The 25,731-nt window shown below is 35.4% G+C and overlaps 2 protein-coding genes across 5 annotated transcripts in view; one reads left to right on the forward strand and one right to left on the reverse strand.

The window, feature by feature from the left end:
* Positions 1-25,731, forward strand: part of LOC127843667 (uncharacterized) — a 40,771-nt gene that overhangs the window by 3,963 nt on the left and 11,077 nt on the right. For all 4 annotated transcript variants that reach the window (XM_052373372.1, XM_052373387.1, XM_052373378.1 and 1 more), the window contains exons 5-10: positions 1,441-1,559; positions 2,406-2,570; positions 3,719-3,852; positions 4,268-4,362; positions 23,718-23,772; positions 24,658-24,816. In XM_052373372.1, coding sequence (XP_052229332.1) covers positions 1,441-1,559; positions 2,406-2,570; positions 3,719-3,852; positions 4,268-4,362; positions 23,718-23,772; positions 24,658-24,816 — 727 coding nt within the window. The remainder of the gene's footprint in view (positions 1-1,440; positions 1,560-2,405; positions 2,571-3,718; positions 3,853-4,267; positions 4,363-23,717; positions 23,773-24,657; positions 24,817-25,731) is intronic.
* On the reverse strand, positions 9,638-11,875 carry LOC127843832 (uncharacterized). Its single transcript, XM_052373705.1, has 2 exons — positions 10,906-11,875; positions 9,638-10,605 (listed from the first exon to the last, which is right to left on the reverse strand). Exons 1-2 carry the CDS (start codon positions 11,599-11,601, stop codon positions 9,850-9,852), a joined length of 1,452 nt encoding a protein of 483 aa, XP_052229665.1. The 5' UTR covers positions 11,602-11,875; the 3' UTR covers positions 9,638-9,849.

Below are 25,731 nucleotides of genomic sequence, written 5' to 3' on the forward strand. Positions count from 1 at the left end.
AGAATTATCTCATACTAATTGTCATTAATTGTTACACAGTATTATCTCATACTGATTGTCATGAATTGTTACACAGTATTATATCATACTAATTGTCATTAATTGTTACACAGTATTATCTCATACTAATTGTCATTAATTGTTACACAGTATTATCTCATACTGATTGTCATTAATTGTTACACAGTATTATCTCATACCGATTGCCATTAATTTTTACACAGTAATTTCAGAAATTTTCTCATACTGATTGCCATTAATTGTTACACAGTTTTATCTCATACTGATTGCCATTAATTGTTACACAGTATTATCTCATACCGATTGCCATTAATTGTTACACAGTTTTATCTTATACTAATTGTCATTAATTGTTACACAGTTTTATCTCATACTAATTGTCATTAATTGTTACACAGTATTATCTCATACTAATTGTCAATAATTATTACACAGTATTATCTCATACTGATTGTCATTACTTGTTACACAGTATTATCTCACAGGTTGAAGTAACATACCCTGGATAGTATATGGACCCATGAGCCCAATATATTCAAATAAATATATAAAATCATGTTTAATGAGAGAAAAATTGACAAAGAGCCATGAAAAAAAATCCCCAGCCTCTGATATTGGAATCATAACTATGAATTTTTTCATGGCTCTTTGTCAGTTTTTCAGATTCTTAAATATTCGGCACAAAACACTGCGGCAAATTTTTTTGAAAAACAAACATTGCGGAAAAATCATTTTTACTAGCTTGTCATTGATTGAGAGTGTTTGGATATGCGCCTTAACTGCAACATTGGTATGAAAAGTAATGTTTAAACAGTATTGGCTAGAGCTGGATCAAGCAATGTTGAAAAGGACATGATAGTCAAGCACAAAAAAGTACCAAACGCAAGGATGCAGAGGAGAAAATAGTTTTTATCAACTTGTCAAAAACTAACCGACTAGTTTTGAAGGAAAAAAATAAAAAATTGTTCCAAAAAGCTTGCAGTAAAAACTAATTGACATAAAATCTTATCTGTTGCCCTGGATGTGGCCTTTTTGTTTCGCACAGACAGCTCTGTATTTGGCCCATGACCAATTCACATAAAACTTGAATTCTATGAAAGGTTAAGGTCACAAATCAAGGTTAAAGGGCAAGGTCACAAATCAAGGTTAAAGGGCAAGGTCACAAATCAAGGTTAATGGGCAAGGTCACAAATCAAGGTTAAAGGGCAAGGTCACAAATCAAGGTTAAAGATCCTGAAAAAAATGTCCATTGTGTAACTTTCACATGCCAGCAGGGACTTTAATATGATTCGTGATAAGAATAATTAATTCCAGAGTTTGGTATTATGTCAAATGCACTTGAGGCTACAACATTAAGCTATAAAAATAATGTTGTACATGTCACTGTGCCCTTGTACATGTTTTACGTCTGTTTTCCAGCCACGTCGGAAGAAAGTGCGGCGTGTGATGGTAGATGCCCCAGTGGACCAACCCCCTGACCGCACCAGCATGCGCATGAAGGACCTTATACACTGGAACCCGTCCAGTAACCCAATGAAGTAAGCTACTCAATCAGGGACAGTGGTCCTTAAAAGTTGCTTCTTCTCTTTGGCTGTTAAGTGTATGTGTTGCCAAGTTTTTACCCATTTTCAATTTATTAAATTGATTCTTTTTACATATCATCCCCATGAAGTTAATGAAAAAACAAACATTTTGCCATCCCTAGTGATCCATCCACACATGCCTGAGTTATTTGCCCTTCAATATAGTTCATAGAGAGGTGCACAGGTATATGACGTCTTTGTGACAAAGTTGTAGTTTAGGCATGAAGTCATTTTATTACCAAATTATTTTCTTCAGTAATGAGAATAGGACAGAATATTAGAAAGAATATAATTTCCTCTTTATAAGTGAGCTTAAAGGATACTGTTCAAAGAGTGTGTATGCACCAAATGTAAGTTTACAGGTTTTTTCTACTCGCTGGACCTCCTAGTTCAGTGGGAACAATAAAAGGATTGCGGGTTCAATTTCTGGCACATAAATTTTTCTTAAAATGTGTTATGAAATTGTTTCTACTAACATTCTTTCTCTACCTTTGATAAAAGTCTGTCAGTTGTCAATTACTGGTGTAAGTATGCCCCTAGTACTGGTAAACCAGCTTACCCAGGACAAGTGTAAGTAGGTTCTATAACTGTCATTATAGATATGAAATATTGTTGAAAATAACAGGCAAAACCCCAAATAAACAATAAACAAACTAAATATTTACTTCAGACCTTACAACAGGACTGTTTGAGAATTAAGACAGTAGGATGAATATTTACAGAAAACAATTTTAGTCTAAGAATTTTGTGCAAAAGATGTTAAAACAATACATATTAAGTATACAATATTATTCTCTTCAGACATAAGAACAAGGTGGCTGCAGAAGGTGTGGAGAAAGAGAACATAGTGGATGTTGTCCAGGGGGCAGAGTCTGAGGAAGAGGAGGAGCTAATGGAAGACACACCCCTGCCTGTCCCACAGGTCACTGTGGGGCCAGATGGGAACATTATCATCAACGAGAAAAGGTTATTCTGATGGGAGATTTTTTTTATCAAATGATTTTCTTTCTTCTATTGGTGGCACCAGGTTTCTTCTTGTCTGAAGTACAATCCCAGTGTGTGATCATGATTTAAAAAGAATAAATTAGTCATAGTTAATAAATTTTATACTTGTTTAAACATTTAATTTACTTTGTGATCACCTTTTGTCCTTTTGTCTTTTGTATGTTATTCATGAAATTTGGTCAGAAGATTTTGTGCCAATGATATCTTGGACAAGTCCGAAAATGGTTCTGGTTGGTTGAATAACATGGCTGCCAGGGGGGGGCTTGGCATTTTTAACCAGGTTTTCCGAAGGATAAAACTGGTTATTTGATTGACAAATGTCGGCGGGCGGGCTAAACAAGCTTGTCAGGGCCATAACTTTGTCGTTCATTGTGAGATTTTAAAATCATTTGGCACATTTGTTCACCATCATAAGAGGGTGTGTCACGCGAAAGAATTACGTCGATAAAGTGCAACAAAAAAGCCCCCACCCTACCCGGCTGTTTTCTCCTGATTTCAATTATGCATTATTAGTTGTTCAGTCAATATTGGTGACCCAGAGAATGCTTGATAGTCTGTGGTAGCCATGTGAAATAGCGGTTGGTACATGGTTGGTCTCACCTATGGAACAATACCCAATCCCATTGTATGTCAGCATGGTTGGTGGTTGGGGTTTCCTCAGGGTAATTCTAATTCCATAAAAATTACCATTTCTATGAAAATTTAATATCTGCCAATAAAAAAACAACCTCAAAGCATTAAATACTGTGATAATTTTAAAGTTTGTCCCAACTTGTATTAGTCTGATTAGTACGTTCATTTGGTAGAAGTTCTGGTCCACTCTCTAGGTCCTCATATAATTTAATATACAACGAAGCAAGGGCTTTGTTTCCCAACTTTGTGATGCGGAGTTTGCACCCTCATTTTGTGTAATCAACGTTTTAAAATTGTACAAAAATGAGTCATGAAGCGTTCTAAATTGTGAATACTTTAGTCGCAAACTTTTTAAAATTGTAGAAATTTTAGTCTTGAACCTCTCAAGTTTGTGAAAAACGGCGGTTCACTGGGAAGGAAATAAAGCCTTTCAAACAAACACACACACACACATTTTCTGTTTTAATGTCTTGCAGCCTAGTGGTAAAGGAGGACCTGAACAAGGGGGTTGCCCGGAACAGCAACGTCATTGATGAGACGGACACCACCACCACCTACATGAGCTTCATGAAACGACCCCCCACCCGCTCCAAACCCTGGTCACAGAGAGGTAGGAGATGGTAGTGTTGGGATTGACAGGGCTTTTTTCACTATAATCACTATTATTCACTTTATTAAAAGTATGTAACTTAAGTTATTTACACAACTGTCCAAACAATGGATGGTGTAACTTTAAGTTGTGATGTAAGGAAAGCATTTAGATTTCTATAATCTGAGTTTAAGTTTAACAAGTCTGATGCTGTTGAGACAATGATCTTAATTTTGGAATATCATTGGTTAATTTGGAGTGGTTAAACTTGAAGCAGTTTAACTTATTTAGACCATTCCATATTAATATCTATGATCACTAGTAAGTAAAGCAAAACAAATCCTCACTTAACGCCTTGTTTTTCTACTCAGCAAAATGTAATTAATATTTAACCAAAGCCTACACAGATCCTCTACATAATGTGTTTTAATTTCAGAGACTATGAAGTTTTACAAAGCCCTTGCCATGATTGGCATTGACTTCTTCCTCATCACACAGCTGTTCCCAAACAGAACCAGGGAGGACATTAAGGTATAACATGTATGCATTGTATATGTTGTGTTGGTATTGTATAAAAGCTTGTCAATATTATCTTGACTCAACTTTGTTCATGAGTATATTAAAAAACTTACAGGATGATTATATTTCATCTGTCCTGTCTTATCAAAGATATTTCAACAATTTAAAATTAATGATATATTTTTTTCTCAGTAAAAATAGTCATTGATGATCAATATAATATATAAACATATTAAAGCTTCTATTTTTTTGTTTCTTCTTTTACACTACTTTAGCCTATGCTTACAACAAGCGGTTCCGAATGCTTTGCTAAAACTTTGGCTACAGTTTCTAAAATTTGGCTACAAAAAAATCCTTTGGCTAAAATGTTGGCTACAGAAATTTTGGGGCCAAGGGGAGCCCTGTATATTCATACAATAATGAACATATTAATGATAAAGCTTTTCTAAAATTGACTTATCATGCATGTGTGTATAATGCTTTTTTTAATGTGAAGTATTTTACACTTGAAAATAGTGTATTTCAAATAGTGTATTGTAATTTTAATTTGTCTAATACTGTTTGTTATGACAGACACCTGAATATGAATCAAATCACTGAAGGGAAATACAATATACATAATGTTATGGTATAATTTATCTCACAGTTGTTTTTGTACCATTTTGCAAATCTCAAGTTTGTGATTTTGTTTTTGCTTACACATACTAGATAATGGACAATAAGAGTTTTCAATGTTTCTTTTCAAGGACTGGTTTTACCCAGGAAATGAACTAAGTGTTTCCATAAACCTTAGGATTTCTCTGCAATCAATCTAAATAAATATTTTTCAACTAAACTAAGGATCCATGCATCAAGCTGGATAGGGAGATTAATTAACTGACTGTTGCAAATTAAGTAGTTATTAAACCTTCAATTTGGAAAAGACAGTCATTTTGGGAAATTGGGTAAACTATATACTTTTGAGATTCTGAGCAGCCCCAATTTTTACCTCCGCCCCCCCCCCCCCCCCCCCCCCCCCCCCCATAGTTCAAATAGTTCAGCTTTTATTTGGAATTGTTTAATGTTGCCAATATGAAATTGTTATATTTAAATCAAATTTATTCATGAAAATAAAGGGCCTGTGTTAACCCCTTCTGTTTGCTTGTGATTTTTCCCATTGTATATGCTTGCTACGACCCAGATTATTAGAAACACTTTTTAAGAAATCTGTATTGGATGATTATATATTTATCTTTGATAGAACCTTGGTTACCTGGATAACTATTAAATATTACTTGAACTTGGTTGTCATTTGTGTCAGTTGGTTTATAAGAGACTTGTGATAATCTATGCTATAAAGTGTCATGGAGGAATTGTGTATAAACTACTGCTTCAGCTTGAACAAATTGTAAGTGTTGGTTGTTCACACTTTAGATGAAAAGCATATAATCGTTTTGTTTTTTCCATATCGATTATAAACTACTCATGTACAACCCAAAAGGTCTAGCTCATGTCCTGTTTTACAATATATTATGACACATTATAGTGACAATTTAACATTAAGCTTACAACAAGATGATGTTTCAAAAAACGCTTTTGTCCTAGAGGAAGCCTTTTCAGTTTTGTTTCGTTGTCCCATTTGTATTAGTTCAAAGGTAGATAGGTCAATGTCATGGTATATTAGTGTGTTGAGAGTGTTCATACATAATATCCATGCAAGTATCAAAGCTTTTCAGCAAGCACTATTGGTGTTAGACAAAACAATTCAGAATATTTACGTTCTGAATTACTCCAAAAGTAGGTCTATCTCAAAGTCAAAATAAGGTCAGGTGAGGTGTGTTTATTGTGTATAAATTCTCATCCATTAAAGTTGAAACAATTTGTAGCAAGCAGTTTTTATGTAAGACAAAACTGACATCTCTGTAATTAGTCAAACAGTAGAACAAGGTCGAAATGAGGTCAGATGATGAATTTTTATGGTTGTTCAAAGCATCATTCATGCAAGTATGAAAGTTTTTTAGGAAGCATTATTGATGTTAGATGAAGCATGTAATTTTGGATTTACCATGAATTGGGACCGTTGAAGTTGAAGTCCAAAAGCAGGTTGATGTGGGTTGAACTAAGGTTAGGTGTTGTGGGTGTGTTGATTTTGTTCAAAGACACCATGCAGGTAGCAATTCTTTGTACCAATCATTATTGATGCAGTACAAAATGTTTTATTTTGAGTTAAACTTGTAAGATGAAGAATAAACAAACCGATAAGCCTATCGTTATATGCATCATGGCATCAGTTGATGCTGGGGCATACAAATAGACTTCTAGGATCAATGTCTTCTTAACAAAAAGGATATGTGAAAGATTGAAAGGTATGAGAGATTGGAAAATACGATACTTAATGAATATCATTTATCGGATCATAAATTAAATTTGTGGTATGATTTATTATAAGACTGGCTTCTGAAGAGAATTGTAAGATATAGATAGTCTTTTAATGGGATTATGTCGCGTTTTGTTTAAAATTACATGTATTTTATATAATGCTGCTTCAGCGAAGCAGCTCGTCTTAGTTATCATACTTTGAATTATTTTTTTTCAATGGCAACCTATGAAAAGACCGAGCCAGTCCGATTGAATTAGCTAATTTTTCACAAACGGCATACCTCGCTGATTATCATTGATAAAGGTAAAGGCAGCTTGGTTCCCATCCTCTTTCAAATTTATTGAGAGGTTCGGGACAGGAAGCAGACACCCACATTTTTTTCATACCCCAAATTTTTCGTACTCTTTTTTGTTTTGTACCCAAATTTTGTTTCGTACCCAAATTTTGTTTCGTACCAAAATTTTGTTTTGTACCAAATTTGTTATCTCTAACAATCTATGTACCAGTACTTTGGCTGAATGGGTCAATTTCCCCACGGGTGCTACTTCCCTGTACCTCAGGTACTTTGAAGTATACCTCACTGTACACCAATTTTCAAATGATACTTTTTGGGTACCCAATATACTTACAGGTACCCCATTTATCCTCTTTTTATTGTACCCAAAAATTGTTGTACCCATTTTTTTGTACCCAATTTTTTGTTCATACCCTAATTTTGTTTCATACTCATTTTCTTTTTTGTTTTTGTATACCCAAATTCTTTTTGTACGCACATTTTTTTGGCATAATTTGTTCATATCCAAAAAAATTTTCGTATCCAAAATTTTCGTTCCCACAATGTTGTGTACGAAAAAATTATGCCAAAAAAGCCTCTTTTTCTTAATAAAGTTTTACAAAGAACTGCGGATTGTCTTAAGTCCATGTACACTGCAGCTATGCCAAATCTTAAATTAAGGATGCGGATAAATGACAAGCAATAAAAACTACAGTCAAACCTGAATTCAGCGGTCAGTCAAGGGAAATGATCAAAGTGACCATTGTCCACAGGTGACCGTTGAATTCGGATCACAATTTTAAGAAGGTTGGTCAGTTGGTAGTATTACTACGTCGTTACCTCACCCAGTCGTTTGCATACCGTGTAAAACAAATGCTCATTGCATTAACAAAGCTTAATAACAGAATATTTTCTTTTAGATTGATTTAATTTCATATTGTTAAATTAAACAATGACTTTATCAACGCTGGTATAATTGTTTACTCATGCATCTCATTCATTCAGTAAATAAAGCTTGTCAGGTTCCGTTGACGTCACGTCCGTAAACGTCTAAAAAGCGGATTCGCTGTCATAAACCGATAGTACGGTGTAATTGTTCCGTTCTAATTCAAAGAAATAGCGGTCATTTAATTTAGCGATAATTACTTTCAACAAGTCATAAACTCTGATATATTTTCTTTTGAAGATACCCCCACAATTTTCCCCGGAAAAGAAACCTTCTCAACACCTTATTATTTGTTTACTCGCAGCGGACCGCTTTTATAATATCATAGACAATTACTGCTTTCAGACGCTTTAAACGCAAAATAGACGGACAAATAATGTGCTGTGTTTTTAATTTTCGCGACTCGACACGACTGACGCGTGACCGTTGATTTCAGGTCAAACATGAATTTCGGAGTGGAATATAGTGGCCGTTGGCCGTTATGGTCAGGTGGCCGTTAAATTCAAGTGTAATATAGAGTGTTTTTCGTCGGGGGGATTCCAGACTGACTGTTGTCTGCAGGTGACCGGTAAATTCAGGTGGCCGTTATTGATGCTTTTATATTCATCTGCTTCTAAAGCATCATCACACCAGTACTGTCAGTACTTTGATTAATATTTTGTATATTGTGCTGTAAGTCAAGGTATGCATCTGAATTACACATCTTAATTGGCTGATAAACAATTATTAATTTAAACAAGTTTTGTCCTGGACTTTTACTCGCCAGCTCATTCTAAGATCTATGAATAAAAAAATAGATATAGAATTCAGAAAAATACATCCAGCATTTAAATATGTTGGCACTGATGTAAGTATCATTTACGGACTGTTCTACATGAATGATGACATTGATGACCAAAGAGGAGGCATATGTCAAGTTTGACTCAAATTTAAAGCAATTCAGGAGTATTCCAATTTTAATAATATTCTTTATTCTTAGACTTAAGTCTAATATTGTTTGGTGAATAAAGGTCCTGGGGTCCGTCTTATCAAAGATCGTACGACAATGTTAACTTACGATTGAATTTTGTAATTTTAAAATGTAAGTGATAATGATTTGTATGTTTCAAATATAAAGGATATTTGACAGCTACTTTGAAAATGAATGGAAAGGTTCAACAAAAGTAATTATAAATGTGACGGTTACGTATTTATGGCGCTTCGAAAATTGCATCGTAAGGTGAGAATGTCGTACGATCTTTGATAAGACGGGCCCCTGGTGTAAAGAAAAACTACCAGAAAGAGTGTTTTGTTTCATTTACATATTCAATAATATCATTATAAAATTGAAAATACATGGTACCAGTTTATGTACAATATTTACATAAGAAGTACAAGAGAGAAATAGCACATTGAATTCTTAACAAGTAACAATGCATTCAAGTAACACATGACTACACAGATACATACATTATACATCGATACATACATACACTAGGACAAACTATTTTGTTATAAATAAATTGCACTTAAATACTCAAATGAGATGACTACAAACTTATTTTAATATAAATTTGATAATGATATGATCTATGAAATGATGAGGCATTTTTATCACAGTAAATAAATTGGAAATAGTATATCACAGTTTAACTTCTCCAAAATATCACAAGAGTTTACCATACATATATATCACAGTTTTGCATTGATCAATGGAATGCAGATTATTTCATCAATGTTCATTATGTAAATCAAATATTAATCCAAGTAGTTTTGACAAGTCATAGCATTTAAATGTAATAGACAATGCAACAAGCAACAAGAATGAACAAACAAATATTAAAGACTAGTAACGTAACACATATGAAAGACATGTAGACATTGAATGAAAAATAACAAGGATAGAACTATTGGATAAATACTGCCCTACAACACCCATTGTTAGTGTTTTGCAGTATGAAGTATGGATGACAGCTGTTGTATATAATAGGCATTGTCTTTTTCTGGTTTCTGGGCATCTCTAGCGAGCTGATGACAGATCTCCATAAGTCTACCCTCCATTTCAAGCTTCTGTTTTTTCGGCCGGGTGTTATTGCTACGATTACGCTTGTTAGCGAACCACGACTTTACCTGAGCAATTGTGATACCTCCACGCTTGGACAGCTCCTCTTTCTGTGCCTTGTTTGGGTAGGGATTCTCTGAGTGGGTTTGATACCACTCGTTCATTACATCCAGAGCATGGTTGTTCAGGGGTTCGTTGTGGCGTCTTCGATTATACTCACTGGATGATGATGCTTTACGTTTTGTGTCTGCAGTTTTCGCTTTCTTAGCCTGCTGATACTCGGCCATGCTTGTAAATCTAGCAGTGTCTTTCTCTGCTTTCGTCTGCACCAACTCAGAAGAAGACGCTTTAACATCCAAGGAATACTTCTGATCACACTGCAACAAAGATCCCATCACACGGTCAGTTGTCCCTTGGCTCTTGATTGCAGCCATTCCCTGGCGCACATGTCCATCGTTGCCCAGGGCGACGTGGGCATTGTACACAGCAGGTGCAGTGTACCTTGTGTTCTGGAGCTTGGGAGCGGTAGGGGCTATGTTCTCCTTCTTGACTAGAGGCATGTTGGTCATCCTGTGGACCGGCGGGGGTTGTGGGGTCGAGGTGACCTTGTGGTGGGCTAGCTTGATGTTGCCATCCTGAAAATGATGGTAAAAGTATTGTATACCAATGTATTGGTCAGATCGTAATATATTTGTGTCAAATATATGCAGATTTTTTAAATTTATTTTTTTCTTCAAAACATGTAGGTATATTATTGATTTTTTCATGTGTTTTTATTTCAATTGAGGAAACAATTGCATTTGATTTTAATGATAATAATTGTATTGTCTTTTTGAGATATTTACAAAAAACATAATCAATAAAAATATCAATCCAGATCCACGTTGAATTGTTAATGAAATAATAATCAATAAAATAAAAATGCTTGTTCATACCTGTAAATGTATGATTGGGGACGCTGCAATGTCAGATGAGTAGCCACTGTCCTGGTTGAAGCTGGACATCATTTTTCCAGCTGGGGTACTCTCAAACGAGAAATTTCCCGCCAAAATGTGGTCATGTTTTAAGGGAGAGTCTGTCTGGTGCAGCGAGTTGAGTGCCATCATGTACTCGGGAGTCGAGCATCTTGCAAACTCTAGCTCAGCTGTGTTGATTGTAGTCAGTGGGTCAGCGTGATATATTGACTGCTGTATTGGAGGTTGTCCTAGGTAGCCAGAGTTGTGTACGTTGGTGCAAGGGTATTCAGGTTTCCATGCAGGTGGTCTCATGTAGTAGCCACTCATGAAGTTGTGGATGTTCACCTGCTGGTGGTAGGTTATGGTATTCGGATACATGTACTCACATTGGCTCATGTTGCGCTGCATCTGTGGGGCATAGTTGACAACGCTGTTGCTGATCGGCTGTTGCACCACGGTAGCTGGATGCTGATTGATCGATGTATGGATCTCTGCAGATTGATCATGGCATGAGACCTCCTCTGATATTGGTGAGAAGGTCCATGAGTTGAAGCTCATAGTGCTGGCTGGCCGAGTGCTGTTGCCGCCAAGATCAGGGTCCATGCTTGCGTATAGGTCCTCAAAACTACTCAGCTTGCCATCAGCCTGCAAATTCAGATCACCAAAATCTTCCATTGTAAAAGATCATACAATTAATCTGATGGTTCACACTTGATATTTATTCACAGTCCCAATAGATTTAGATCTATTCTTTTATTCTATGCTTTTCACTTTTCTCTCTGTTCATAAACTGTTTACAAGTTGAGTTTGGTTTATGATTTTTGACAAGTCAAGGTCTGTAATATACCCAGGATTTGTCTGATCACTTGTGATTGGTGATAAGTGTCAATTAGTTCCTAAAAGCTTCACTGATTGGCTGTAACACCTTCTAACCTGTGATTTTCATGAGGGCTTGGCTTAAGGCTGGTAAGCCATATAGGTGTGAGATCTTCTGTAGTGATTGTTTGTTGATTGTTTGCAATAATTGCATGAAAAGTGTGGGTCAGAATTGCTCATTCATGCCTGATGGGGGACAGTGGTCAATCAATCATGACAGATTACTGTTAATCAAACACCCTGAGTGATTAATTTTGTATATTGATGATTGATTTACCACAAAGTTTACTTTTGATTTGGCACCTGTCAATAATTTTCTGAATTATGTGTTTTTAGAGGCAATAACAAAACTTGTTGTTGCTGAAATAAAAAATATCAAAATAAATTAATACAAATAATCATTATTTTATTATATAACTATTTTATTATACATTATTTAATAATGTGTAATAAAATAATTATATAATAAATAGCACAAATAATTGAATTGATTTTGAAACATTATAATTATTATTATAATGTTATTATAATAAATATTATTATAATGTTTCATTAAAATTAAAGTCTTCAATATTGAATACAATGTAAATTAGAAATTCAGTTACATATGTTCTTAATTTTTTATAATACACAATTGCAAACCAATTTATTTACATAATTTATAATGAATAATAAAGATTAAAATAATTTAAACTGATAAATTAAAAAATCACAAGTGCAAGCATGGTTCGAAGTTCATTAAAAAATAAATAATGCTTATAAAATGCTTTTATTGATTTTATTCCTTTCTTATTTACATGATGGGCATTAATCCCATTTAATTTGGTATCAATAATTTCATTTTGCTTGTAATTCTTGTTATGAGAGTAAAATAGCTGTGTTAGAGATTGTTCAAACTACCATAATACATGTTTTTTGTCAAGCTCTCTTGTTGTAAGCTTGCTTCAGTTGTGTTTGAGAGTAATAGTACCAGTATGTGCGTGCATACATTTGTCCATCTGCTTGACCCCACTGTAACTTCATCATTTATAACATTGTTTTAAATAACTTACAGAACATGTTCTCCATGAGGAGATGCCATATTCTGTTTACATGGGAATAAACATTAAGTATAATCATTTATTAAAACTATGCTAATTCACTCTTTTCTGCTAGATATATTTCTAGTTACAGTGTAATATTGATAGAATCTTTTTGAATTGAAGGTATACAATTCCAATTTTTAATAACCCCGGTAAGGTGGCACAGAAGGGGTAATCACGTGATTATCAAGATGGCGACGTCTATGTCGAGGCCGGTATTTTTCGGCGTTTTATACCCTTTAATATTGTATTATATTTTAAATTCCGCCAACTATCCAGCTATATTAGCAAGAAAGTTACTGGCTTTTATTTTGTAGTAATATTTGCTCTTTATCTCGACTTTACTAGGTGCAAAATTTCTTAGCGGGATGACCTAATTAGGGCTCCACTAAGAAAATTTGCGGGGAGTAAAGTCGAGATACAGAGCGAATTTAAATATGTAATAAACGCTAATCACTTTTTTACTGATACGGCTGAAAAGGGAGCGTCGTTTAAAAACTAAACAAGAGTAATAAAGGGTTTAAAACGGCTAAAAATAACCGCTCAGCGTGGACGTCGCCATCTTGACTTTCACGTGATTACCCCCTCTGGGGTGGACTGTCTGTCAGTCCTTCTGTCTGTTAGTCTGTGCATCCGTCCGATAAACTTTAACATTGGCCATAACTTTTGCAATATTGAAGATAGCAGCTTGATGTTTGGCATGCATGTGTATCTCATGGAGCTGCACATTTTGAGTGGTGAAAGGTCATCTTTCAAGGTCAAAGGTAAAAAAAAAAATCAAAGCAGGGCATTAGGGGGCATTGTGTTTCTGACAAACACATCTCTTGTTTAAACATGGTAGTGACAAACAGACATTTTGATTTTTTTTAAGGAATTTATGAAATGAAGTTAGACATTTTATGTGTAATTGTGGCTTTACATTATAAATATAAAAATGCATGATTCCAACATGTGTTTTATTTGTAATAACAATACATAAATAATTTCTAATTTTGTCAAATGGAGGAAATGAAATTTCTTCATTGACAACATATGTCTTTTAATTTTTGCCGTGGTGAAATGCAGGTAAATGTATAGTTTCTGCATTTAGTTTTACTTGCTGTTTGTTTAAAGATTTTTTTTTAACATTTTGAAAATGCTTTCTTTTTTGTGTATGTATAGTTTTCCAATAATTACATATAAGCATGTAATATGTACTTGTAATTAGATATCAGACTATTTTAGTAACTGGTTTCATGTTTTGATTGGGATATACATTTGAGCCTTTGGCAGTAAGTATTCAACTCAGTGATATTTTAATGCAAAAAGATCAGTTGTTGGGGAGTGACTATGTCTATACTTGTTTTGTTCAGTAACAAGTTTATTTCTTCACATATTTCAAAGAAAAGCGCAATAGAAGGAATATTGTGATAAACATCAATTTGTGTGAATAACAAAAACAACAGTGTTTTATATTTCAATTAACACGAAACCTTTATGTCTGCCATCTTATATGTAGACTTTATAATTACTTTATGTACTAAATAAGATCTGTCGGTTTGCAATTACGGTAGTTTCTGTGAATGTCATATCAGAGTTTCTTTATTATGCCCACCTTCGAAGAAGAGGGGGTATATTGCTTTGCTGGATGTCAGTCAGTCTGTTTAGCGGTCGTTCTGTTGGTAGACCAGTTCGTTTCCGATCAATAACTCGTCAACAAATCGACCGATTGGCTTGATACTTCACGTGTGCATTAGCTTTGGACAGTAGATGACCCCTATTGAAATTTGGGTCACTAGGTCAAAGGTCACTGTCACCTTAAGCGTGAATTTTATTTCTGATCAACAACTTGTCAACAAATCAATCGATTGGCTTGATACTTCACATTTGAATTGACCTTGGACAGTAGATGACCATTATTGAAATCGGGATCACTAGGTCAAAGGTTAAGGTCACTGTCATAATATGTGTGAACATCATTAGATTTATAATTCATCAACAAATTCACTGATTGGCTTGATACTTCCCATGTGAATTGGTTTTGGACTGTAGATGACCCCTATTAAATTTTAGATCACTTAGTCAAAGTTCAAGGTCACTGTCACACTAAGTGTGAAATTGTTTCCGATCAATAACTTGTTAACTGATTCACCTATTAGCTTGATAATTCACATGTGCATTGACCTTGAACAGTAGATGACCCCTATTGAAATTGGGGTTACTAGGTCAAAGGTCAAGGTCACTGTCACACTAAGTGTGAATATCAATTCAGATCAATAACTCGTCAACAAACTGACATATTGGCTTGATACTTCGCATGTAAATTGGCCTTAAACAGTAGATGACCCCTATTGAAATTAGGGTCACTTGTTCAAAGCACTCTTCTGCAGGCATGTGTCTCCGACCACAGAAGTCTTGTTTACCTATTAACCTATTATCAAAATATATCGCCATCTTAGCAAGTAGATGAGAGTGTAAATTTTTGTTGTGATTGTAATAGAAAATACATTCAGAAGTGAGTAGAACTGTTCAAATACCATCTGTACAGGTCTTTTATGTGTAAATTGATGCAAACATCAAATTATCCATATTTTATTAGATATCGTAAAATGATGTAGAGATCAAATTTTCCATCATTATTTTCTAAGTAAACAAGAATGTATCTTATTTAAATACAAGACATCTACAATAAAAAGATAAAGATGTATAAAAAATTAATATTTGTAACATTATTATGTATTTTAATAAATGTTTATAATATAAATAATTCAAATCTTGTCAGCATTGTTATTACATCCTTATTTTCTGAAAAACATATTTTTGGTCTTACCCAGAGACAACTCTTACGGGCAACTAGAGCAATAATTTCGCTCTATAATTTCGCTCTATCGCCCATGATTTCAACCTACGAGTACAGAAAAGCAAAGATCAAGTCACCAGATTTTTTTAGTAAGCAAGACCGGAAAAGCGAAAATCAAGCCGCCCAATTATTTTTGCTAGGGCGTGCTACCGCCTGCAGGTGATTAGCAAGTTTATTGTTTGTTGTTTATCTAACGATTACACAATTTACCGCACGGATCGCTAATTGACCGTGACAAAGCAGTCGCTTAATATTGGTTGATATATCATAACACTCGTATTTTCGCCCATGCAGTAAGTTGTCTAATGATTATGTGATAATTGATTGACCATCTGATAATTGCTGGTTTTTGGCAGATGGCTGGGTGAAAGAAAGTCAGAATGCCGTTACCGATTTTAAACTCAATAGACTGTGCGTGAACACGCTTACTTTTTTAGCTCGACTATTATATATGAAATATATATAGTGGAGATATCCTACTCACCCCTGCGTCGGCGTGAGCGTTAGCCTTAGCGTCTGCGTTAGCGTGCAAATGTTAAAGTTTTCGTCCTACCCCAAATATTTTCTTTGTCCCTTGACATATTGCTTTCATATTTTGCATACTTTTTTACCAACATGACCCCAACCTATAAACAATAGCAGAGAACTCTATCAAGCATTTGTCATAATTATGGCCCCTTTTCCACTTAGAATATGCAGCAAATGTTAAAGTTTGCGTACTACCCCATTTATTTTCATTGTCCCTTGACATATTGCTTTTATATTTTGCATTCTTGTTAACCAACTTCACCCCAACCTATAAACAAAAGCAGACAACTCTATCAAGCATTTTGTCATAATTATTGCCCCCTTTATACTTGGAATATGCATATTATTGATAAATCTATATTAAAGTTTGCGTACTACCCCAAATATTTCCTATATCCTTTGACATATTGCTTTTATATGTTGCATACTTGTTTACCAACATGACCCGAACCTATAAACAATAGCAGATCACTGTATCAAGCATTTTGACATAATAATGAACCCTTTTACACTTAGATAATTGAACATTTTGCTTAAATTGCCATAACTTCTTTATTTATGATCACATTTTATTATTCCTTTGACGAAACAACACTTGCCTGAATACCACTATGGATTCCACCCAAACAAAACCCCACGCCCCTACCCAGAATCCCTTCCCCCCCCCCCCAACCTCCCTCCCCCCAACCTCCCCCCCCCCCGATTTTTTTTTAACATCATCTTATAAATTACCACACCCCACATTATACCCCCCCTCTCACCCCCCCTTCCCCCCTACCCCCCCCCCCCCAATTTTTTGTATGCCCCCCCCCTTCGAAGAAGAGGGGGTATATTGCTTTGCACATGTCTGTCGGTCGGTTGGTCTGTCCACCAGGTGGTTTCTGGATAATAACTCAAGAACGCTTAGCCTAGGATCATGAAACTTAATAGGAACATTGATCATGATTCACAGATGACCCCTATTGATTTTGAGGTCACTAGGTCAAAGGTCAAGGTCACGGTGGCCCAAAATAGTAAAATGGTTTCCGGATGATAACTCAAGAACGCTTAGGCCTAGGATCATGAAACTTGATAGGTAGATTGATCATGACTCGCAGATCAGACCCCTATTGATTTTCAGGTCACTAGGTCAAAGATAAAGGTCACAGTGACCCGAAATAGTAAAATGGTTTCCAAATGATATCTCAAGAACGCTTAGGCCTAGGATCATGAAACTTGATAGGTAGATTGATCATGACTCGCAGATGACCCTTAGTGATTTTCAGGTCTCAAGGTCAAAGGTCAAGGTCACAATGACCCGAAATAGTAAAATGGTTTCCGAATGATAACTCAAGAACGCTTATGCCTAGGATCATGAAACTTCTTAGGTAGATTGATAATGGCTGGCAGATGACCCCTATTGATTTTCAGGTCCCTAGGTCAAAGGTCAAGGTCACGGTGACCCGAAATAGTAAAACGGTTTCTGGATAATAACTCAAGAACGCTAATGGCTACAATCATGAAACTTCATTGGTACATTGATCATGACTCGCAGATGACCCCTATTGATTTTGAGGTCACTAGGTCAAAGGTCAAGGTTATGGTGACCCGAAATAGTAAAATGGTTTCCGGATGATAACTCAAGAACGCTTATGCCTAGGATCATAAAACTTCATAGGTACATTGATCATGACTCGCAGATGACCCCTATAGATTTTGAGGTCACTATGTCAAAGGTCAAGTTCACAGTGACCCCAAATAATAAAATGGTTTCCGAATGATAACTGAAGAACGCTTATTCCTAAGATCATGAAACTTGATAGGTAGATTGATCATGACTCGCAGATGATCCCTATTGATTTTCAGGTCACTAGGTCAACGGTCAAGGTCACGGTGACCCGAAATAGTAAAATGGTTTCCGGATGATAACTCAAGAACGCTTATGGCTAGGATCATGAAACTTCATAGGTACATTGATCATGACTGGCAGATGACCCCTATTGATTTTCAGGTCACTAGGTCAAAAGTCAAGGTCACAGTGACAAAAAACATATTCACACAATGGCTGTCACTTCAACGGAGAGCCCATATTGTTTTTTTAAACATCATCTAATAAATTTCCACACCCCACATTATACCCCCTCTCAACCCCCCTACCCCCCCCCCCCCCAAATTTTTTGTTTATTTTTTTCTCCTTTTTTTATTTTTGAAAGATCGTCTTATAAATGACCCCACCCCACATTATACCCCCTCTCAACCACCCCACCCCCCCTACAAAAATATTTTTATTTTTTTCCTTTTTTTATTTTTGAAAGATCGTCCAATAAATTATTGAATATGAACAATTTCCCCATGATGGTTAATGTTATACTGTCGAGCACTCGAATAGTCGAGCGCGCTGTCCTCTGACAGCTTGTTCTTCACCCAGCTAGTAAAATTAATACACAGTCTACTTGATGTGTCATGGGAGATTCCCAGAATGCAATTCACATGTGCTTTACACTTCAGAAAAATGTGTTTTTGCAATTCTTCAACACAATTTCAGTAATTATCGCACATTATTTGCTGTCAAATGAGATTTTGTTGTGTTGTGAGAATATTGACAATATGGAATCATTTTGAGATTGGCAGTTAATGTATTGTGAAACTGAGAATATATGTGAATGATATATTTGATATTAAGATGAACTCTTATAAGTATGTGATGTTATTGATATATACTAGATGTTCCATGCATTAAGATTGTGTTTTGATACTAAAGCAGTCATAGGGATGATGATAATATAATGATGATAAATATGTGATGAAAATGTGCTACCGGTACATATCTTAAATTACTTAAATGTGTTAAATGACTTAAATGTGTAATGATGAAGTAGATTTTAATGAGAAGTTATTGCTTTTACAAAAAAACATAGTATAATGATAGAAATAATAAAAGTTGTGAAATGAACATGTTTTGTTTTTGAAAATCTTTAAGTTGATATTGTTGGCACAAACTTCACCCTGATTTTCCAAACTCCTCCCTGTTTCAGAAAAAAGGAGAAGTCACTACTCTCTATTGTTAAGGCCTTGGGTAGTATCTGGTGCCTGAAATAAAAAGTATAACAGTTTTAAAAAAGCTCAAAGTTATATTATTACATGTTCAATTAATCGCGATTTCTTATCAACATTTCTTATAGAGACTGTATGTATTCTATATACATGTACATTTTATTAAACAGTGTTTTACATGTACATCAATCGAAGTGAAGATTTATATGTTTTACATATGTTATGTTGTGCATATTTATATTAATATTATTAATATTGTGTTAACTATCAATTTACATATTATAAGTGAATTTATATTGATCATCATGTTAAGACTCCTTTGTATACGTTATTTACATATGTATCGAAATGAACTTGTTTTAAACAAAGCACAGGTATATATTAAAATAGTCACTTGCCAACATGACAAATGATCTGTTCGCATGACAATGATAATAAAATATCACTGAATTGAGTGCTTACTTGGGATTTCTTGAATTTACACATGTATTCTAAGCAAAAAATGTCTCAATAGAAACAGGAAGTCACTAAAATAGTCTGATATCAATTTACAAATTTTATGAAAATGGTGGCGAGCTCTTTATGTACACAAACAAGCAATACTTTTTAAATGCTAACAAAAACAAATGTGTAATTAAAAACAACAAGAGAACCTTCATGCAATTGAAACAGAACATGAAGCATGAAACGCAATCTATCATCAAGGCTCGATCATGACAATGTAAGACATGTCAAAGGATTCTGTAAAGAGGGTAAATGTAATAGAAAAGACTGGAAAAAATGACAATTTTAATATTAAGTATTACATACAAATGAAAATATATATCTAAATGTACATATGTTTATAAAAAAGTACCTGTATTTCACCGCAAATTACCAAGGCGGCGGTGGTACACTGTGATCACAGTGGTTCACCGCGATCGCTGTGGTCGACAGTGAGATTTATTTCCTCATAACGCCCTAGCGTGAGTTCTTATCAACGTATATTATTGAACCTGTCACTGCCATTCGCCACAGCAACATCACTGTGTTCCACGGTGTAGCGCAGTTACGAAAGTGTATGTCACTCTGGGTTGAATCACATTGATGCGTGGCGGAAGGCAAAAATCACGCTAGAAGTGGTGTAGCTTTTGATTGAATTAGGGACTTGTTTGGTCAAGGTCAACAAAACTGATATTAAAAATAGAAAAATGCTTTCCACTCATTAATTTCAGTTTGGATGCTTTCAAATTCTGTGCAGAGGCCTTGCTTGGGATTGCATTTGGGGGCCTTTGGTTCAAGGTCAAGGTCATTTTTACTAAAATAAGAACACTAGCCTAAATTACTTCAGTACAGAACACAAACATTGTGTGTTTGGGTAGCTTACCTGCAAACTTTGATTGGGATTGCTTGTGTAGCCAGTCAGCTTAATTTGTAACCTAGACATTGCAATGTATTTTGTGACAAGTTTGCACTTTTGTCGTATTATAGTAAATAAAAACTTTAAAAACATTTAATTACCCTCTCTGATACCAAAAGACCACCTCAGGCTTGTGCTAAGATTCAATGAAAGAAACAGTGTCTGGTAAAAAGGATAAAATCGGTCATAATTTGTAAAAATGCTGTAACATTCTTTATGAGCATATGATGCCATTAAGTCTTGTGAGCGCCCATGACATTTTTCTATTAATCGATGTTGGATGCAAATACAAACACAAATACATGTTACTTATATAGCGCAAAATTATTATAAAAATATTCTATTGCGCTTCACAAACACTGCACGTTGGTTATCCATGAAAAAGATTGAACAAATGAGTTTTAAGTCTTGATCTAAAACAGCCCTCATTGTCAATGATTTTTAAGTGGCTTGGTAGATTGTTCTACCACTTCGGGTCAACAACAGCTAAAGATCTATCCTCCATCTTAGTTCGCCTCCTGGGAATAACAAGATTACAGTCACTTTGTGATCGAAGTCTATACCAACTGTTTGCTGGGACAAACATTTCTTGCAAGTAACCTGGAGCATAATCATGGACAACACGAAAGACCATAACCAGGATTTTGTACATGATTCTAGCTTTTACTGGTAGCCAGTGGAGTTGTTTCAAGAGTTCAGTACTTGGTTGATCAAATGACACATTCAGGTCCACTCTTGCGGCATAATTTTGAGTCCGCTGAAGCTTTTGAATTTGGTAAGCTGGTAGATCGGTGAATAAACCATTGCAAAAGTCAATATGGGAGTGTACAAGACCATGCACTAACACCTCCGCTGACTTCTGTGTCAAATGCCTGCGTATAGCTTTTAAATTACGCAATTGCATTTGGGCAATTTGGCACTTCTTCGTGATGTGAAGGTCATGGTTAAGGGTGTTGGTCATTGTAACACAAAGATCTCTCACATGGTCTGCTAACTTAACCATGCATCCTCCAACACTCACACTTGAAATGGACATTTTAGATAATTGTTGCCTTGTTCCGAATAAAATGATTTCTGTTTTTGATTGGTTCATTTTCAGCTTAAAAGTTGTCATCCAGTTTATAATATCATTGAGACAGTCAAGTTGTTGTAGAACTTATGCTTCATTTTCATGATTCCCTGCCTGAATCTTGAAGGCAATCTTGTGATCGTCTGCATAGCCATACAGATCAGCTGGATACTTCTGAACCACCTTGTTGAGGGCCGATATATACAGAGTGAAATTCACTGGTCCAGCACAGGAGCCTTGGGGGACGCCGAATCTCAAAGGCTCAGTGTCAGATGAAGATTGTTCTATCAAAACTTTCATTGTTCTGTTAGTCAGGTATGACTCAATCCATTTTAATTGGGGAACTTTGGATTCCAAACTCATTTTGGAGAATTTGAATAAGAATAGGAATATCAATAGTGTCAAATGCAGCACTTAGGTCTATCATTATTACAATGGTTATTAGGTTTTTGTCTATGGTTTCCAAAAGGTCATTGTACATTTTTTCCATGGCTGTCTTTACTCCATGATGTTTTCGATAGGCATTTTGATATGTTGGCAGGAGGTTATTTGACTCAATGTGGTTGTTTATCTGATGTATTGCAGCCTTCTCAAGAATTTTTTAGAGAAATGATAGATTTGACACAGGACGATAATTTTGCAGTTCAAGTGGAAGCCCTTTCTTCTTTTAAAAAGGTTTAATGACAGCTCCCTTCCACTCGTCAGGAAACACACCAGAAAGCAGTGAGCATTGACGATTTCAGTCACAACAGGTGCTAGTTGTGTAAAATGAGCTTTGAGTTTAGTTATTGGAAAGACATCCACATCACATGTTGTAGGTTTTGATGAATAGACCAGTTTCGCAATATCATTTTCTGAAAGAGGCTTGAATAAACATGTTCATACCAGAATCCTTGAAAGTACCTATAGATATATTGGCAGATGATAAGTTAGTAGATATTGCATCCAGATCATCCCTTAACTTGATTATCTTGTCTGCAAAGTAACGCAAGAAATCATTTGCAAGCGAGACTGCACTGATGCAACACAGGAGTGGATTGACTTTTGACCTTTTGAAGCAAACAAATAAGCAAAAGTTAAATTAAACCAAGTATATATTTTTATGTCCCCCACTATAGTAGTGGGGGACATATTGTTTTTGCCCTGTCTGTTGGTCTGTCTGTTGGTCTGTCTGTTGGTCTGTCTGTTGGTCTGTCTGTTTGCGCCAACTTTAACATTTTGCAATAACTTTTGCTATATTGAAGATAGCAACTTCATATTTGGCATGCATGTGTATCTCATGAAGCTGCACATTTTGAGTGGTGAAAGGTCAAGGTCAAGGTCATCCTTCAAGGTCAGAGGTCAAATATATGTGGCCAAAATCGCTCATTTTATGAATACTTTTGCAATATTGAAGATAGCAACTTGATATTTGGCATGCATGTGTATCTCATGGAGCTGCACATTTTGAGTGGTGAAAGGTCAAGGTCATCCTTCAAGGTCAGAGGTCAAATATATGTGGTCCAAATCGCTTATTTTATAAATACTTTTGCAATATTGAAGATAGCAACTTGATATTTGGCATGCATGTGCATCTCATGGAGCTGCACATTTTGAGTGGTAAAAGGTCAAGGTCATCCTTCAAGGTCAGAGGTCAAATATATGTGGCCCAAATCGCTTATTTTATGAATACTTTTGCAATATTGAAGATAGCAACTTGATATTTGGAATGCATGTGTATCTCATGGAGCTGCACATTTTGAGTGGTGAAAGGTCAAGGTCATCCTTCACAATGTCAAGGTCATCCTACAAGGTCAAACATCATATAGGGGGACATTGTGTTTCACAAACACATCTTGTTTGTTATGAATGTTAAAATAAGAACTGCCCTTCACAATACAGCTAATCACATTCATCTTATGGTATACTCAGTTTATGAAATAGCAGCGTGGCTACTATTTATTTCAAACTGTTGTATTATTTCAGAAAAAGTTCCACAAGGAAGAAAGGACAAATCACCTACTGGTGGATAAAGTTCTACGTAAGTTCATAGTGGTAGTCCGGTAATTGTGAGGCCTAAAGTATGAATAAAAAACACCACATTGTTTAAAATAGTTTGATCAAGATCTCCACAATTTTTTAAAAACAAATCTTATATGTAGCACTTGTACAGTATATGCATAAATGTCTCTTGAATAATTAAGATTAATATGGTTGATTCGGTGGATGTATGTGATTTTAAACAGATAAGATATGAGATGACTAGATCATAGAGCAATACAAACCAAAGTATTGTTAATGATATAACACTACATCCTGTGTTTAGTTTGTGAGTTTTAGTTTTGAATAGACAGCTTTAAGCTCACCTGAGCACAACTTGCTTATGTGATCACCTTTTGTTTGTTGTCTGTTGTGAGCACTCTTGAGGCCTATTTGTGGCAGAATCTTCATACTTCTTTGTCAGAACATTTCTCCCAATGTTTGCAGCTCAAAACTGGGTCACATTTAGTTAAAAACTAGGTCACTAGATCAACATAAAGAAAAAGCTTGTGTACACTTTGGAATCACCATTTTTTGCCCAATTATTCAGACACTCGATGAGAACAATTGTCCAAATGGTAGCTTGCCCAAGTTGAAAGATTCCAAGGTTGTTGTCCTTTGAACAACATGGCCGCCAGATGGTAGGGAAGTTTTCGTTAAAACATGTGAAATTTCTGCAGGTCACATTTTTTCCCCAATCATTATGAAATTGCTAAGAACATGTGTAACAATGCTATCAAGGTTGAATCATAAACTTGGTTGCATGGGGTCAAAATCTTTGGCACTTTTTCAAATTGTGAAAAGCTTATGAACACTTTAGTGGTCACACTATTAATAAACCAATTTTAATGATACTATATGTGAGAACATTTTTCTTTCCTTTTAGGTGAAAGAATCAAGTTTGACCCCGGGGTTTTTGATAAAAAGCTGGAACCGGACAGCGAAGATGAAGAGGAAGCATTAAAAAAGAAGTCCAAAGGTCCAAGACAGCGAAAACCAAATAGGCTGAAGGAAACATCCAATAAGAGGAAGTCTAACAGAAAGAGTAAGAATAAAATAACAGACAGTAGTTATATGAGTGGTTTTATCTTGTTCCCTTCAATGATTGGCAAATTTACAATTATCAATTAAAATATATATATATGGAAGTTTTTGTGATGTTTTTTATGCCCCCGAAGGAGGGCATATAGTACGAGTAATCGGACCGTCCATCTGTCTGTCTTTCTGTCACAGTTTGCGTTTAGGTTTCGAAAAATGCTTATAACTCTTATGTCGCTTCGGATGTAACCTTCATATTTGGTATGCATGTGTATATGGACAACGCCTTTCCATGCACATACAAATTTGGACCCCTTTGACTTTGACCTTGAACTTAGGGTCTGCGTTTAGGCTTCGAATCTGCGTTTAGGTTTCATAAAATGCTCATCACTTCTATGTCGCTTCAGATGTAACCTTCGTATTTGGTATGCATGTCATTATAGACAAGGCCTTTCCATAAGCACACAAATTTGGACCCCTTTGACCTTGACTTTGAACTTAGGGTCCGTGTTAGGTTTCGAAATCGGTGTTTAGGTTTTGAAAAATGCTCATAACTTCTATGTCGATTCAGATGTAACCTTCATATTTCGTATGCATGTGTATATGGACAAGGCCTTTTTATACTCACACAAAATTTGGACCTTGACCTTGAACTTAGGGTCCACGTTTACGTTTTGAAATCTGCGTTTAGGTTTCGAAAAATGCTCAACTTCTATCAAAGCGTTTTTCGGGGGCATATGTCATCCTATGGAGACAGGTCCTGTTTTTCCAGAAAATATCACTGGAGTTAGAACCACTAAAATGTATTGAGGGCAAAAACCACTACAGTGCTTTTATATAAAAAAAACACACGCACACATCCTTTTCAGTATTATAATGCATATATTCTCTGTGGATTTGATTTCTTTTTATTATTTATAAA

Source organism: Dreissena polymorpha, chromosome 1 (genome assembly GCF_020536995.1).
Source record: "Dreissena polymorpha isolate Duluth1 chromosome 1, UMN_Dpol_1.0, whole genome shotgun sequence".
NCBI classification, from domain to species: domain Eukaryota; kingdom Metazoa; phylum Mollusca; class Bivalvia; order Myida; family Dreissenidae; genus Dreissena; species Dreissena polymorpha.

What these genes read in the sequence shown, in the direction of transcription:
- LOC127843832 (XM_052373705.1), bottom strand. Translation starts at nt 11,601, where the DNA reads ATGGAAGATTTTGGTGATCTGAATTTGCAGGCTGATGGCAAGCTGAGT. An exon ending in CCCCAATCATACATTTACAG is followed by an intron (nt 10,606 to 10,905) that starts GTATGAACAAGC and finishes CATCATTTTCAG; the next exon opens with GATGGCAACATCAAGCTAGC.